The 14,623-nt window shown below is 45.6% G+C and overlaps 1 protein-coding gene across 2 annotated transcripts in view; it reads left to right on the plus strand.

Moving 5' to 3' along the window:
* The window catches only part of STXBP1 (syntaxin binding protein 1), a 62,637-nt gene that overhangs the window by 20,469 nt on the left and 27,545 nt on the right, over window positions 1-14,623 (plus strand). For both annotated transcript variants that reach the window (XM_056859972.1, XM_056859973.1), the window contains exons 2-6: window positions 6,395-6,444; window positions 7,566-7,647; window positions 9,568-9,644; window positions 10,608-10,686; window positions 12,912-13,015. In XM_056859972.1, coding sequence (XP_056715950.1) covers window positions 6,395-6,444; window positions 7,566-7,647; window positions 9,568-9,644; window positions 10,608-10,686; window positions 12,912-13,015 — 392 coding nt within the window. The remainder of the gene's footprint in view (window positions 1-6,394; window positions 6,445-7,565; window positions 7,648-9,567; window positions 9,645-10,607; window positions 10,687-12,911; window positions 13,016-14,623) is intronic.

The following is a 14,623-nucleotide window of genomic DNA, read 5'->3' on the forward strand; positions in this document are numbered from 1 at the left end:
GTGGTAGAGCATCTGCTTGGCTTGCAGAAGGTCCCAGGTTTAATCCCCGGCAGCTCCAGTTAAAGGGACTAGGCAAGTAGGTGATGTGAAAGACCTCTGCCTGAGACCCTGGAGATAGGATTGCCAGGTGCCCAGTGGTGGTGGGCAACCCCCTGGCAATTTACCCCTCTGCCCGACGACCAGCTGAGGGTCGGCGGGCAAAGGTGCACGCGCATACACAAACTGCGCGCAAATCACTTCCGGTTGTAAACCACTCTTAGTTTGAGTGGTAAAGGGCTGCTTGCAATGCTGCACTTCTGGGTGTAAACGCATTGCAAGGGGCCTTTTACCGCTTGAGTTTGAGTGGTAAAAGGCCCCTCACAAGGCAGCACTCCTGGTTGTAAACCAGAAGTGATGCGCACGCGTGTCGGTGCGCGATGCTGAGCCCTGCCCCAAAAGCCTCACCCCGGAGGAGAGGGGGGACCTGGCAGCCCTACCTGGAGAGCCGCTGTCAGTCTGAGTAGACAATACTGACTTTGATGGACCAAGGGTCGGATTCAGTGTAAGGCAGTTTCATGTGTGCATGTGTTAGCAAAGTACCTGTGGAGGGAGGAGATGGCTATGAGAAGAGGCGGATAAAAACTATGCTTCAGTTGATTGCTGGGAGGGGGATTTTTTGGAATTTGTGAAAAATAGATGATGTGATGAAGAAGTACATGAAATGCAGGTTCCTTAGAAATGTCGGTATTAAATTTCAACCGCCTGGTGGACCTTTTAAACATATGAGGCCTTAATGAATGAGTTGGTATTCTTATGGATTTTTCTGGAAGGATCTGGATCAATGTGACAGTGGCAGTAATCTTATATCTCAGAGAGAGTCCTCAGGCCTGCTCTGGAGGATTTTTGATTACTGCCTGATTCAGATTACAAATATGTCCAGTTTAGATCAAATCTGAGCTGTGTCTGCTTTAGTTTAAAATCTGAAAAAGTCTAGTTTAGACGGTCACAGCTGGGAACATCCAAACTATTGTTGCTTTTTGTTGGGGGGGGATCACCTGGTTTATACTCACCATGACGACAAAGCCTAGTTGTGTGTGTGTGTGTGTGTGTGTGTGTGTGTGTGTGTGTGTATTTAGAGCCGGCGTCATAATTCTGATGTCTAATGTTGAAGTTCGCTAATCTGGGGCATGTGTGCATCAGGGGTCCTGCTCTGTTCCTTTTCTCTGTGTGCTCAATGTAACTGAACATTGTGACGGATCTTTCTAGTTCTACCAGAACGCCATTCACATTATAATTATCTTTGGTGGGTTTTTTTTTTTTTATAACATATGTCTTTTTAGAAACAAATTCCATTTGTACCTTAAAGGCTAACAAAATTTCTGGCAGGGCATGAGCTTCCTTGAGCCAGAGCTCACTTCTTCAGAAACTTCATACCCTGCCAGAAATTTTGTTAGTATTTAGTACTGGACTCTTGCTCTTTTCTACAGCTAGTGGCAAGCTAACACAGCTACCTATCGTGATCTAAATTCCATTTGGACTTTTTTTGTCCTGGGGGTGCCAGTCAGAGTCAGAGAGGGGGTGCAAGGGGCATGAACCCTGTTAGCCTGTCCCAGGGCGATGTTCCCACCTCTGCTTATGTAAACTATCCACAAACGGGATGCACAATGTGATTTGCCTGGGATTATAAGGTGTCGCCTCAAGCTGCTTGTTTCTAAATGAGGATCGGACGTCTTTCTTCATTTGTCAGATTAGAGGCTTCTTACTGAGCAAGAGAGAGTTAGCGTACAGGTGCCTGACTTTGGGCGAGTGTTGGTGCATGGCACCGCTGTCACATTGAGCATGTTCTGCTGTGGATTCCTGCTGTCATTTCCCCCCCTCCCTCCCTGTTTGTTCTCTGATGCTTGGTGCAACATTCCACTGGGTCATAACCTCCTAGCTTCCTACTTATATGCCGTCTCTTTCACTAGCTCCTTCTTTGCCTTGCCCATCATCAGTAGGACTAAACACATCTTAAGTAAGGTAAAGGTCCCCTGTGCAAGCACCAGGTCATTCCTGACCCATGGGGTGACGTCACATCCCGACGTTTCCTAGACAGACTTTGATTACGGGGTGGTTTGCCAGTGCCTTCCCCAGTCATCTTCCCTTTACTCCCAGCAAGCTGGGTACTCATTTTACCGACCTTGGAAAAATGGAAAGCTGAGTCGACCTTGAGCCGACTACCTGAAACCAACTTCCATAGGGATAGAATTCAGGTTGTGAGCAGAGCTTGGGCTGCAGTACTGTAGCTTACCATTCTGCGCCACATTTTACTTATTTTGATTTTTTTGTTCCATATGGCCTAACCGTTTAGAAGACTAATATTCAGTGAGCATTAAATAGGTAAGACTAGCAGAGTCAGGGCTAAAAAGTCAATGCAGCCAAATAGTGCAATTTATCTGTGTAATGAATTAAGTGAATTAACTCCTCATTAATTCAGATTTTACTAAGAACAGTTCTGTAATCAGTCCCAGACCTGGAGCCTCTCGTGTTTTGCTTCAGACCATTTGTCTTGTTCCTTTTATTATTATTTTTTATTTACTTCATTTATACCTAGGGATGCCAGCTTCCAGGTGGGACCTGGGGATCCCCCCAGAATTACCGTGCATCTCCAGACTACAGAGATCAGTTCCCGTTGAGAAAATAGTTGCTTTGGAGGGTGGACTCTATGACATTGTACCTCACTGAGGTCCCTGTCCTTCCCAGGCTCCTCCTCCAAATCTCCAGGAGTTTCCCAACCTGGATCTGGTGACCCACCCTATGCCCCCCATCTCCTGCCGGTGGCAGGGGGGACCTGGTAACCCTAGTTCACCAGGACAAAATGGCAGCTTCAGAGGGCAAACTCTATGGTTAGGGTTGCCAGGTCCCTCTTCGCAACTGGTGGGAGATTTTGGGGGCAGAGCCTGAAGAGGGCGGGGTTTGGGGAGGGGAGGGACTTCAGTGCCATAGAGTTCAATTGCCAAAGCGGCCATTTTTCTCCAGATGATCTGATCTCTATCGGCTGGAGATCAGTTGAATTAGCAGGAGATCTCCTGCTACTGCCTGGCAGTTGGCAACCCTATCTATGGTATATCATAGATCCTAGATGAAATCCATCCCTAGATTAAATCCTGGCAACCCTATTTATACCCCACTTTTCTCCTACATGGAAATCTAATCCAATATTTTCCTCTTCTTCATTTTGCTAATAACAGTGATACAGGTTTTCTGGGGTGAAATATCCTGAAAAAAATCATTTAAATTTTAAATATATAATTTAAATGCTGTCAGTGAAAGGGGACAAATACACCATGTAGAAGCCTGGACCATGTCCAAGCACTGGGTTTTGTCCATTCCTCATTCCCCACATTTAGCCTATCTAACATGATTGATTTGCAGCACAATAGCCCTGACAACTATAGGCAAAGAGACTATATTTCCTTATGTGGGGTGGACAATTTTCCATGGAAAAATATAGCATTGGAAATGTTTCCACGCATCTCATCACTGGCTATTTACCATTGTCTGCATATGTTCCTGCTTGTTAGTAAAACACTACACAGAAAGAATAAAGACACAACCAGCGTGGTTGCTTTTTTGTAGTGTTTTATCAAAGCATGGATACCCATCAGTGGTGTACAGAGGGAGAAAGATGCAAATTAATGGAAATAACTAAAAAGCTGTGAGGGAAATGCATATGCATTGCGCCAAGTTGAAAACTGGAACAATGGGAGATCCCTAATGCCTCAGTTGTGCCCCAGAAACAAGATCAGGTAACCCAGAACTCCACTTTTAGAGAGAAGTTCTGGCGAAGACTGTTACGGAAAGCATTCCCAACAACCAGGGGCTTTTGGTTATCAGAAATGAAATCAAGGAAGCCTTCTTAGTCAAACACAGTCGACGTATTTCCTTTGGTGGTAGCTGATTTTAAGTAGACTCTTGGGGGTTGGTTTGAGAAGTGCATAGCTGGAATCTCAAGGCACTGAGACAAGCCATTTGGTGGGTTTCTATAGTCTTTGTAGCTCTCTGTCGCTATTTAAGATTCAATACCTGTTTTTTCTCTTGTGTGTGTGTTAAGTGCCGTCAAGTCGCTTCCGACTCATGGCGACCCTATGAATGAAAGTCCTCCAAAGTAGGTTATTGATATGTATTCCTTTTGTGACTGATAAAGCAGTTCCCTTGGCATCCATTGGTAGCGGTGGTGGTGGGGAAGCCTTTACAGTTTGATTGTGTGCATGTTTACTCAGAAGTAAGCCTTCTTTTTTTTGTTCTACAGCTCTTACATGTTAGTCGACTTGGACGCTAAGATCATCGGACGAGTCTTTATTACGTGTGCAGAGTTTTGGCATGTGGTAGCATATGTCAGGGCCTTCTTGGTAGTAGGGCTGAGATCACCATCCTGTGTGGCAGGCCTGGCTATTGGTCTAATTTTTCTTTCCTGGAAGCATTTGCTCAAACTTGAATGAGGATTTCGAGTTTGTTTTGATCTCTTTAATAGGATCCAGTTTGATTTTACTTTCTTGTTTGGTGTGTGTGTGTGTGTGTGTGTGTGTTGTGTTTGGATCATAAAGTATGTTGGCGGGGTTGCTAACTCTGGGTTGGGAAATTCCTGGAAATTTAGGGTTGGAGCTTGGGAAGGGAGGGCAAGGCTTGGGGAAGTGAGGGACCTCAGTGGACTATAATGTCATACTATCCACCCTCCAACGTAGACATTTTCTCCAGGGGAACTGATCCCTCTAGTCTGGGATCACTTGTAATTCCAGGAGTTCCTCAGGCTGCACCTGGAGGTTGTCTGCCCTATGTGCCAGCCATGGTTTGTGTAGCTTCCATGGTTTTGAGGGACTGTTGTGGGTGGATGGAAGGATTAATACCCCAAAGCAGCATATTAAATTGTTTTTTTATAATGAAGTAAGTGTGAATAGGATTGCAGCATTAGTAATAGCGGTAAACATCTTAGCAAAGAATTACTTGAACTTGCCCAGCTGGCATGTTTGCAATCTTGAAAGTTGATAAGATAGCACTGAAACAAAACTTTGCAAAAGTTTTGAAATTCTCCTAATTTAGAAATTTGGGTTTTGTGATCCACATTTGATCGCTAGCTTGGACATCAAAATCTGATACCTGACTGTTGTGAGTCATTAAATGAATGCAAATGAAATAAACTTCACTGAACGCTGTTGCAAGTCATCAGATGGTGTCTCTGAGGCTGATCTGCCCGTCTCCTGTTAAACATTGGCAGATACTACAAGTCTGGTGGTATAGCCTACTGTCTGCTTCTACAAAATCATCAGATGTCAAATGCTGAATGTTCATGCATCTTCAGATAGGGTTGCCAACCTCCAGATACTGGCTGGAGAACTCCTGCTATTACAACTGATCTCCAGCCAATAGAGATCAGTTCACCTAGAGAAAATGGCCGCTTTTGGCAACTGGATTCTATGGCATTGAAGTCCCTCCCCTCCCCAAACCCCACCCTTTTCAGGCTCCTCCCCAAAAACCTCCCGCTGGGGGCGAAGAGAGACCTGGCAACCCTATCTGTAGAATATTCGTTGTAGAGGGGATAGTGGGTGGGGATTCATTTGTAGGCTTTGGGGTCAGACCTTTAATAGGGTAGCCAACTCAAAGCTGGGAAATTCCTGGCACTTTTGGGAAGTAGAGTCTGGGGAGGGGAGGGAGCTTGGCAGGGTATAATACCATAGAGTTCATCCTCCAAAGCAGCCATTTTCTCCAGGGGAAGTGATCCCTGTTGCCTGGAGATCATTCATAATTCTGGGAGATCTCCATCCCCCACCTGGAGGCTGGCAACCCTAATCTTTCGTAAGATTTATTTTTGCAGTCCTGTTTGTTTATTTTTTAAATGCTTGAATCTAGGGTGGCCAACCTCCAGGTACGAGCTGGAGATCTCCTGCTATTACAACTGATCTCCAGCCGATAGAGATCCATTCCCCTGGAGGAAATGGCCACTTTGGCAATTGGACTCTATGGCATTGAAGTCCCTCCCCTCCCTAAACCCTGCCCTCCTCAGGCTCCATCCCAAAAACCTCCCACCGGTGGTGAAGAGGGACCTGGCAATCCTATCTATGGCATGGAAGTTCCGCCCCTCACAAAACCCCACCCTCTTCAGGCTTCGCCTCAAAAATCTCCAGGTATTTCCCAACCCAGAGCAAGCAACCCCAACTGAATCCCATGAAGACATCCATAGGTGTATCGTTTTGATCTTTTCCCCACTTTATCTCTATGCATTTTAAACATAGGGAGGTATTATAAGCAGGAAGAGGAGGGGCAGTGGAAGAGGGCCAGGACCAACTTCTGAATGAATGGTGCTGCTGAGTGTGAATTCAAATGCCTTTTTATTATATTATCTTTTTTAATGTTGATTTTTGTTGTCACTGTTTTTCAGAAATTATGGCTGACGTGATAAAGAAGGTGAAGAAGAAGGGAGAATGGAAGGTAAGGTTCTTGTTGCTAGGGTCATGGGTATGAAAATACGAGGACCACATCCGATCGAGTTTAAAAAAAAACACAATCATACCTGTGGCATCATCATGTGAATGTTCTCTCGCTGCTTACACATGACACTGCTTGGAGTCTGCTGATAGCAAGGAAGGAAGCCATGCCAATTGTAGATTCAGTTTAGACACCAAGTCAAATTCTGGGCTATTCTTTTCCTAAGAACCTTAAAGTTGAGCTAAAAATTATAACAATTATCATATTTATTATACAGTGTACACGGTAATAAAAACACATGGCCTTACATAAAGCCTAATCATTAAAAAGAATAGATATATATAGTTACTAATTTTCCAACATTGTTGATGATAAAAATCTTTGTTAATGATCAATAATTAACCAGATGTGTTTTGGCCGGTATGGCCTTCTTCAGTGGTCATATATACAATTACAAATATTACAAAGACACATCCAGAAATACATATAAAAGGTGTGCTGTAAAGCAGTAACCTTATATATTGTGTGGCCCGTTGTCACTTATTGTTGTATACCATGAATATTTCACCATGAGAATTGGCTCATACAGAAATCTTGTAATGTATTTCTAATGTTGTACAGATGTGCATACCATCAACCAGTGATAAAACGTATTGGCCCTTCTGAACATCCCTTCTGTAATGGCTTGTTGGGGCTTCAAATGTAGTGGTAGTAATACTTCCCCTTTTTTTTTTACAGAGCATGGATTTGGAGTCTGTTTTCTTTCTTTTTTAAAATTAAATTTTAGTATTGACAATGCTTACTTAATAACACATCACAACCATCTTTCTATTACGGAAATCCATGAACCAAAACAAATAGAAAAACATCTTTATAATATTATCCAAATCTCTAAATTGAAATATACATCTCACATTGATAATGCCCAGAGCTGCATTGATTCTTTTGGTTTAATATTATTCCAATGTTTTTTATGAATAAAAGGCATCTTTGTATAAATAATTTTTGTGCCGAAAACCTCTTTTCTTCTCTTTGCCTGTATGATGTAATCTTATCCATCAGCAGACACTGGGTTATACTTCTTCACCCCCCCCCCTCTCTCTCTTCCCTCCTTTTTCCTTCAGGTGCTGGTGGTGGATCAGCTGAGCATGCGCATGCTCTCTTCCTGCTGCAAAATGACCGACATCATGACGGAGGGGATAACAAGTGAGTGGAGCTGCCAGTCACCTTCCTACCCTCCTCTGGCATCCTCTGCTTCGACTGCATGTCCCTCGGTTGCCCCTCTTTGTGGAAATCATCAGAGAAGGTCTACATGGGTTCAGGGAAGAGAGAGATCTCCTGCAGAAATTGAAGCAAATAAATAAATAAATTAAGATTCTTAACCAAGAATTCTTTGTATATAAAGAATTGTTTATTAAATTGCTGGCCCCAGTTGCTGGGTTGCTTGATTTATTTGCTGCATTGTACCACTTAAGCCTGTGCTACCTGATTTCTGGTCTTTGGATTAGCTCCAAGCAACATGGCTGTCAACATGGAGTGTGATGCCAAACATAGAGATCCTTCCTATGAGGAAAGGCTGAGGGAGCTGGGAATGTTCAGTCTGGAGAAGAGGAGGTTGAGGGGGGACATGATGGCTCTCTTTAAGTATTTGAGGGGCTGTCACTTAGAGGAGGGCAGAGAGCTGTTCCTGTTGGCAGCAGAGGACAGGACTCGCAATAGTGGGTTTAAATTGTGGGTGGAAAAGTACCAGCTGGATATGAGGAATTTTTAAGGAATTTTTTTAGGCTGGATATTTGGAATATAATAGGAGTTGTTTGACAGTGGAATCAGCTACCTAGGGAGCTGGTGAGCGCCTGCCCCACACACACTCTTTAACCAGAGGCTGGACAAACATTTGTCAGGGATGCTCTAGGCCAGTGGTTCCCAAACTTTTCGGGCCACTGCCCCCTTGGTTCCACAAACTCAACTCCAGTGCCCCCTACCCTATCCAACAACACAGTTGAAGGGGCCCACCTCTAGCACCCCCCTGCTGCTCTCTTGCCTCTTAGTGCCCCCCTAGGTTATTTCACCCCCCCCAGGGGGTGGTACTGACCACTTTGGGAACCACTGCTCTAGGCTGATTGTGCATTAAGCAGGAGGTTGAACGAGATGTCCTGTATGGCCCCCTCCAACTCTGTGATTCTATGATTCTCTAGTTTTTTTTGGGAGGTGGGGGGGTGGGGGGACCCAAAGGCACCTTGGCCGAGAGGCATTTCCTTTATGTGTGAGAGGGCATTGGGGGTCTGCCCCACCATTTTCTGATGTTGCTCACTGGCCTCAGAATCTGGAGGGGGCTTCCAGCTCTTTCTTCCTCTTTCTGTCTAGACTCCATCTCACAGCCTGGGGATGATAGCCTTGTGCAGAGCCTGCACGGTTTAGTGGTTAAAGTGTCAGCTTAGGATCTGGGAGACCTCAGGTTCGAATCCCTAGTCTGTCATGGCAACATCCCAGAATCCTCTGCAGCATCAGAGTGGAAATCTGGGTTTCATTCCTAGTTCATGTAGGGTGTGGTGAGATCCAGCAGCAGCATAAGATACCTCCAACCTGGGCAGGCCCCATGCTGAGAGAGAACCAAGATGGCATCTCAGGCTCCAGGTGGATGGGTATCTTTAATGAGCTATATCTTCCTATAACTGTTTGATCCTGCCATTCTCTGATTTGGGCTGTGGCAGGGAGGATAGCAATGGGTGGGCAAAGGAACTTTTTATCAAGATTTATAGAACTGTAAGCCTTTGGTCTAGGGTTGCCAACCTCCAGGTGGTGGCAGGAGATCTCCTGCTATTACAACTGATCTCTAGCCGATAGAGATCAGTTCACCTGGAGAAAATGGTCGTTTCGGCAATTGGACCCTATGGCATTGAAGTCCCACCCCGCCCTCCTTAGGCTGTGCCCTGAAAACCTCCCCCTCCCCCTGCTGGTGGTGAAGAGGGACCTGGCAACCCTACTTTGGTCCTTGGGGAAAGCTAATGACGGATTTTGGAATCTCCCAGCTTTTAGCCCTGTTGACATCTGCTGTCAACAGGATAAGACTGCTGATGGATAAGATTATGCTCTCCCCACTCAACCTGTTTGTGATTTCTTGTCCAGTTGTGGAAGACATTAACAAGCGCCGAGAGCCACTCCCCAGTCTGGAAGCTGTGTACCTCATCACCCCGTCGGATACGGTAGGTGCCTTACCCATAAAGTACTGTACGAAAGAGGATGAATGGCCTGGCTGTTGAACTTGCCTGGAGTCTAGGGGTGTCCAGTCATTTGTCCGGTTCAAGGGTGCCAGCATCCTCAATACTTGGAGTCCGGTAAGATATGAATGGTGAGTAGGCACTTAGAAACCCCATCTTTTCCTTTGAAACCCTCTTGGGCAAAGTACCACTTTTGAATGCACAATGATAAAACTCCCTGCAAGTGGGGCGGGGGGACTCCCCTAGAGAGAATGGCTCTAGCTTAGCCTGCTCCCTGCTGGGCTAGTTTTCTATGTATGGGGGTGGCTTGTTGTACAGTGGGGAGTATTCAAAACCATTACCCCCACCCAAACCCCACAGTGTAAAATAGTATGATCCAGTCTGCCATTCTGCTGCATGTACAGCCCGGGGTTTAAGGAGTAGAAGTGCCTTCTCTGAGAAGAGAGGAGGGGGACTCTGAAAGAATGGTCTTCTGTGCTGGATCTGCGATGGCACATTCACATGTGCGAACCGCTTGCTCAGTGCTGCACTCTTCAGATGATTAAAAGGTTGGCCTGCCTGGTTTCTCCTTAAGAACATAAGAGGAGCCCTGCGGGATCAGACCCAAAGTCCATTTTGTCCCCCCACCCCACGACGACCAGTCAGACGTCCCAGAAACAGGGGTGTGAAAGCAACAGCCTTTACCTGCTGACATTCCCTGCAGCTTGTATTCAGAGAAACACTGTCTCTGTCCATGGGGGCTCTGTTTTGCTGTCGTGGTCTGCCATGACCTGCTCGTGAGTCATCGAACGGCTAAGGACGCTTTCTGCACTGGATGCTTTTGAACATCTGCAGTCATATGCGGAGTCAATCAATTAATCAGCTAAGGCTTGTGCACTGAATCACTCGAGAGATCTTTATTTGTGGGGAAGAGCCCCATGTATTAATGCTGCTCTTTATGTCTTCTAGTCTGTCCGCTCGCTCATCAATGACTTCAAGGATCCCCCAGCTGCCAAGTACCGGGCTGCCCACGTCTTCTTCACTGACTGTAAGTATTCTGGGAATTGGGTTCCTTTGCTGTTTCCACCCACGGTTGTTTTGCTTTTGTGATTTATAATGGCGTTCGGAGGGGGGGAATTATTTTGTTGATTTTGCTTCTCCACGTGAAGTATCTGTGCATGTGGAGCAGCTAAATAACTCTCACCCAACATGGTTTTTGCATGAGAAAACATCGGGGGGGGGGGGGGAGGCAGGAGCCCTTCCCTCTACAGCACTGCTCTGAGCCTGTTTGGGCTCTCCACCGCTCATATGGAGGAGTGGGGAATCAAACTTGGTTCACCAGATCAGAATCCGCTGCTCCAAACCGGTTGATTCTTCCTTAAGTGGTAGAGAAAGTCGGCATATAAAAACCAACTCTTCTTCTTCTTAACTGACTCATTACCAGCAGTTCTCACTGGAACTTTCTCATTAATGTAGAGTTCATTGCATTGCAACCTGTGGTTGTGTGTCCTTTTTGCATGGTGCTGAGTTTATACTACAGTTTGGAAGATGGAAGAAAAAAAGGAGGGGAATAAAACCCAACCTAAAAACAAAAGCTGGGTACCCAAGGTTGGGTGAAAAGAATATATATATAAGACTATGTATAAATACTGAAAGTATAATTTATTAGAAGTGCTATGTAAAAGTTAAAATTATTTAAAAGCATTAAAATAGCACAATGGCATTTCCTGAGGTTGATAACTGTAACCACATACTATACCAAACACGTTTTGGGCTATGGGGCCTACATCAGTGGTTAATTAAAACCCTTTGTTAAGCCTGCACACATTTACAGAAATACATTAATGAATACAAATACGAACCGTTCAAACCCAACCAGGCATGTGTATATGTTGTAAATTCTATTCCCAATCACTCAAACATCTGGTATAATAGGTTCTTGTTGTATAAGTCTCTCATATACTATGTGTGCAGGTATCAACATAGTAAAACACCTTTTTGCATAGTGCTGAGTTTATGCTACAGTTTGGAAGGTGACCAGAGTCCGCGAAGGCTGAATGGGAACATCATCCACTTTATGTTTCCGTTGCCTTGAGAAGTTATTGTGGAGAGAAAAAGGAGCTGTCCACACCTGTCCATAGAGCCAGGTTTTCTTATCTTAATGTCTTGTTATTGTTTCTTTTAATTCTGTTTTGTATAGTATGTTATAAAGCTGGCTTGGGTGATGGTATCGGTAGAAAGGCAGGATACGGACATTTTAAAATAAATGGAGGTTTTTAAAAATAGGAGATGAAAATTGAATAAGCATACAGAGCACAAGCAGTAGATCCCCTTTTACTCCATGAATAACTGTAGAAATCCCTGCCAGTGGACATAGTGATGGTTGCTAGCGTTAAATGGCTTTAACTGGGATTAGACAGATTCTTGGAGGGATAGGTTCTCCATGAGTAACTGTAGAACTCCCTGCCGGTGGACATAGTGATGGTTACTAGCGTTAAATGGCTTTAACTGGAATTAGACAGATTCTTGGAGGGATAGGTTCATCAATGGCTACTAGCTGAGATGAATGAAGAGACCCTCCACATTCAGAAGCAGTAAACATCTGACTACCTACCATTGCTTGGAGGCAACATCAAGGGAAGGCTTTGGCCTTTTGTGTCCTGTTCATTGGCCTGTCTGTTGGTCCTCCAGGGCGACTGGTTGGCTGCTGCACTACATGGACCGCTGGTCTGATCCAACAGTGCTCTTATGTTCTTATGAGCCACTTTCAGCTCTCTAGGGCGGGGGCAAAGAAACCTGCCATGAGCTCTCTCCAGTCAATGGTAGCCTTTAGTAGACACCAGCCGAGTCTCCTGTTTCTCTGTAGATTTTGTCAGGGATTTGGTGGCAGCAGAGTGGTAAGCTGCAGTACTGCAGTCCAAGCTCTGCTCACGAACTGAGTTCGATCCCGACGGAAGTCGGTTTCAGGTAGCTGGCTCAAGGTTGACTCAGCCTTCCATCCTTCTGAGGTCGGTGAAATGAGTACCCAGCTTGCTGGGGGTAAAGGGAAAATGACTGGGGAAGGCACTGGCAAACCACCCCGCAAAAAAAGTCTGCCTAGTCAACGTCAGGATGTGACGTCACCCCATGGGTCAGGAATGACCCTGTGCTTGGGTCAGGAATGACCTTTACCGCTGGTGGCAGCGGTGGCATGTCTCTTTCATATTAAACTGTCTTGTTGTGGGGGCATCCATATTACTGCAGTGTTGACTCCCATGTCTCCTCCCTCCCCAGCATGCCCCGATGCACTCTTCAACGAGCTGGTGAAATCCCGTGCGGCGAAAGTAATCAAGACCCTGACAGAAATCAACATTGCTTTCCTGCCGTACGAGTCGCAGGTGAGTCTGAGGGGGAGAGAGAAAGAGAGCAGTTGTGGATAGGCTGAAGTCCAGATCTTTCTATACCCTGTTGTTGCTACTGATCTTTTTGTGTTGTGTGTGGGGCTGGCCTTCTGGGAACCCCCTACAAATTGCAAGGAGAAGATGGAACAGCATTACATTCTAGTGTGGTATAGGGGACATAGAAACTATGGAGCATGTTCTCGTCCGCTGCCTTTACTGTGAAGAGATTTGTGGCAAATTTATTCATCCTTGGACTAACAGGGCAAGGAAGCTGCTCTTAGATGAAAATCCAAGGGTTTCTGCTGGCACTGCTACATTTTGTGCCGCTGCGTCCAAAATTAGGCGCAAATTGTTGGGATGACCTGCCTTATTAACTATGCAAATAGTAGTGTCCTCTTAGGATTTTATGTAGCCTCCAGTGTATTTTATACTTGGAATGCTTGGTTTTAATGTTTTAATGTTTTTGTGTGTATGTCCGGCTGTGTGCCATATCAATAAATGACTGACTGATATATTAGCGCTGGGAATCCTGCCTGGCTGTGAACCCCATATTTGCTTCAGGCTTCCTGAAGGGAAAAGAGGGGGATTTGAAGGGGTTCCGTCACAGCTATCAGTGAGAGAAAATGAATAGCTCTGGCAGGAAGAAGCTGCTTTCCTATTCATCTCGTCTGTCTTGATAATTTCCCCTTGCTTATCCTCTGTTCTGTGCTTAGCTTTTCCTGCTTCCAGCCACCCTGCTTTCTCTCTACCACCATTGGATAGATCCTTGGCCCATCCCTGTTCAACAGTGGAGGGGAAACATTCTCGGCCATCTGCTGCGCAACCGTCTCTTGGGTTGGGGCGAGGGGTGGGGGTGGGGACCGTGACTGAGAGCAGATGGCGAGGGCTGCGTGCAGAGCCATAAATACCAAACACAACAGGTTGCTTCCCCCCCTTTGCTGGCTGCAGCAAGCACACCCTCTGAATACCAGCATTTGTTGGTTGGAGCAAGCGTTCCAGGTGTCGGTGAGCAGAAGACATAGATGCAGAAAGGACTCTAGCTTTTCCACATTCAGACCTGCCGTTGCTGTTCACAAAGTGCAGTGCTGGGTGTCCCCGGTTCAATTCCCGATATCTTCAGTTAAAGGATCTCATGTAGCAGGGGAAAGGTCTTTCTTCTGCCTGAGACTTCAGAGAGCTGCTGCCAGACAAAATATGATATTTCATTATTATTTTATTACAGTTCTATCCTCGAATAATACAATCATTGAGTTGGAAGGGACCACCATCTCTAGTCCAACCCCCTGCACAATGCAGGAAATTCAAAACTACCTCCCCCACCCCACACACACCCAGTGACCCCTGCTCCATGTCCAGAAGATGGAAAAAAACCCACTTCCAGGTTCCCTGGCCAATCTGGCCTGGAGGAAAATTGCTTTCTGACCCTAAAGTGGCAATCGGCACTACCCTGGGCATGCAAGAAAGGGCCACAAGAGCCAAACACTGATGCAAACCTTCCTACCCTCCCTCTCATGATCTGCCTAAGGTCATAGAATCAGCATTGCTGGCAGATGGCCATCTAGCCTCTGTTTAAAAACCTCCAGGGAAGATAATAACATAAGAAAG

The sequence above is a fragment of the Euleptes europaea genome, chromosome 14 (assembly GCF_029931775.1).
Source record: "Euleptes europaea isolate rEulEur1 chromosome 14, rEulEur1.hap1, whole genome shotgun sequence".
Lineage (NCBI taxonomy): Eukaryota > Metazoa > Chordata > Lepidosauria > Squamata > Sphaerodactylidae > Euleptes > Euleptes europaea.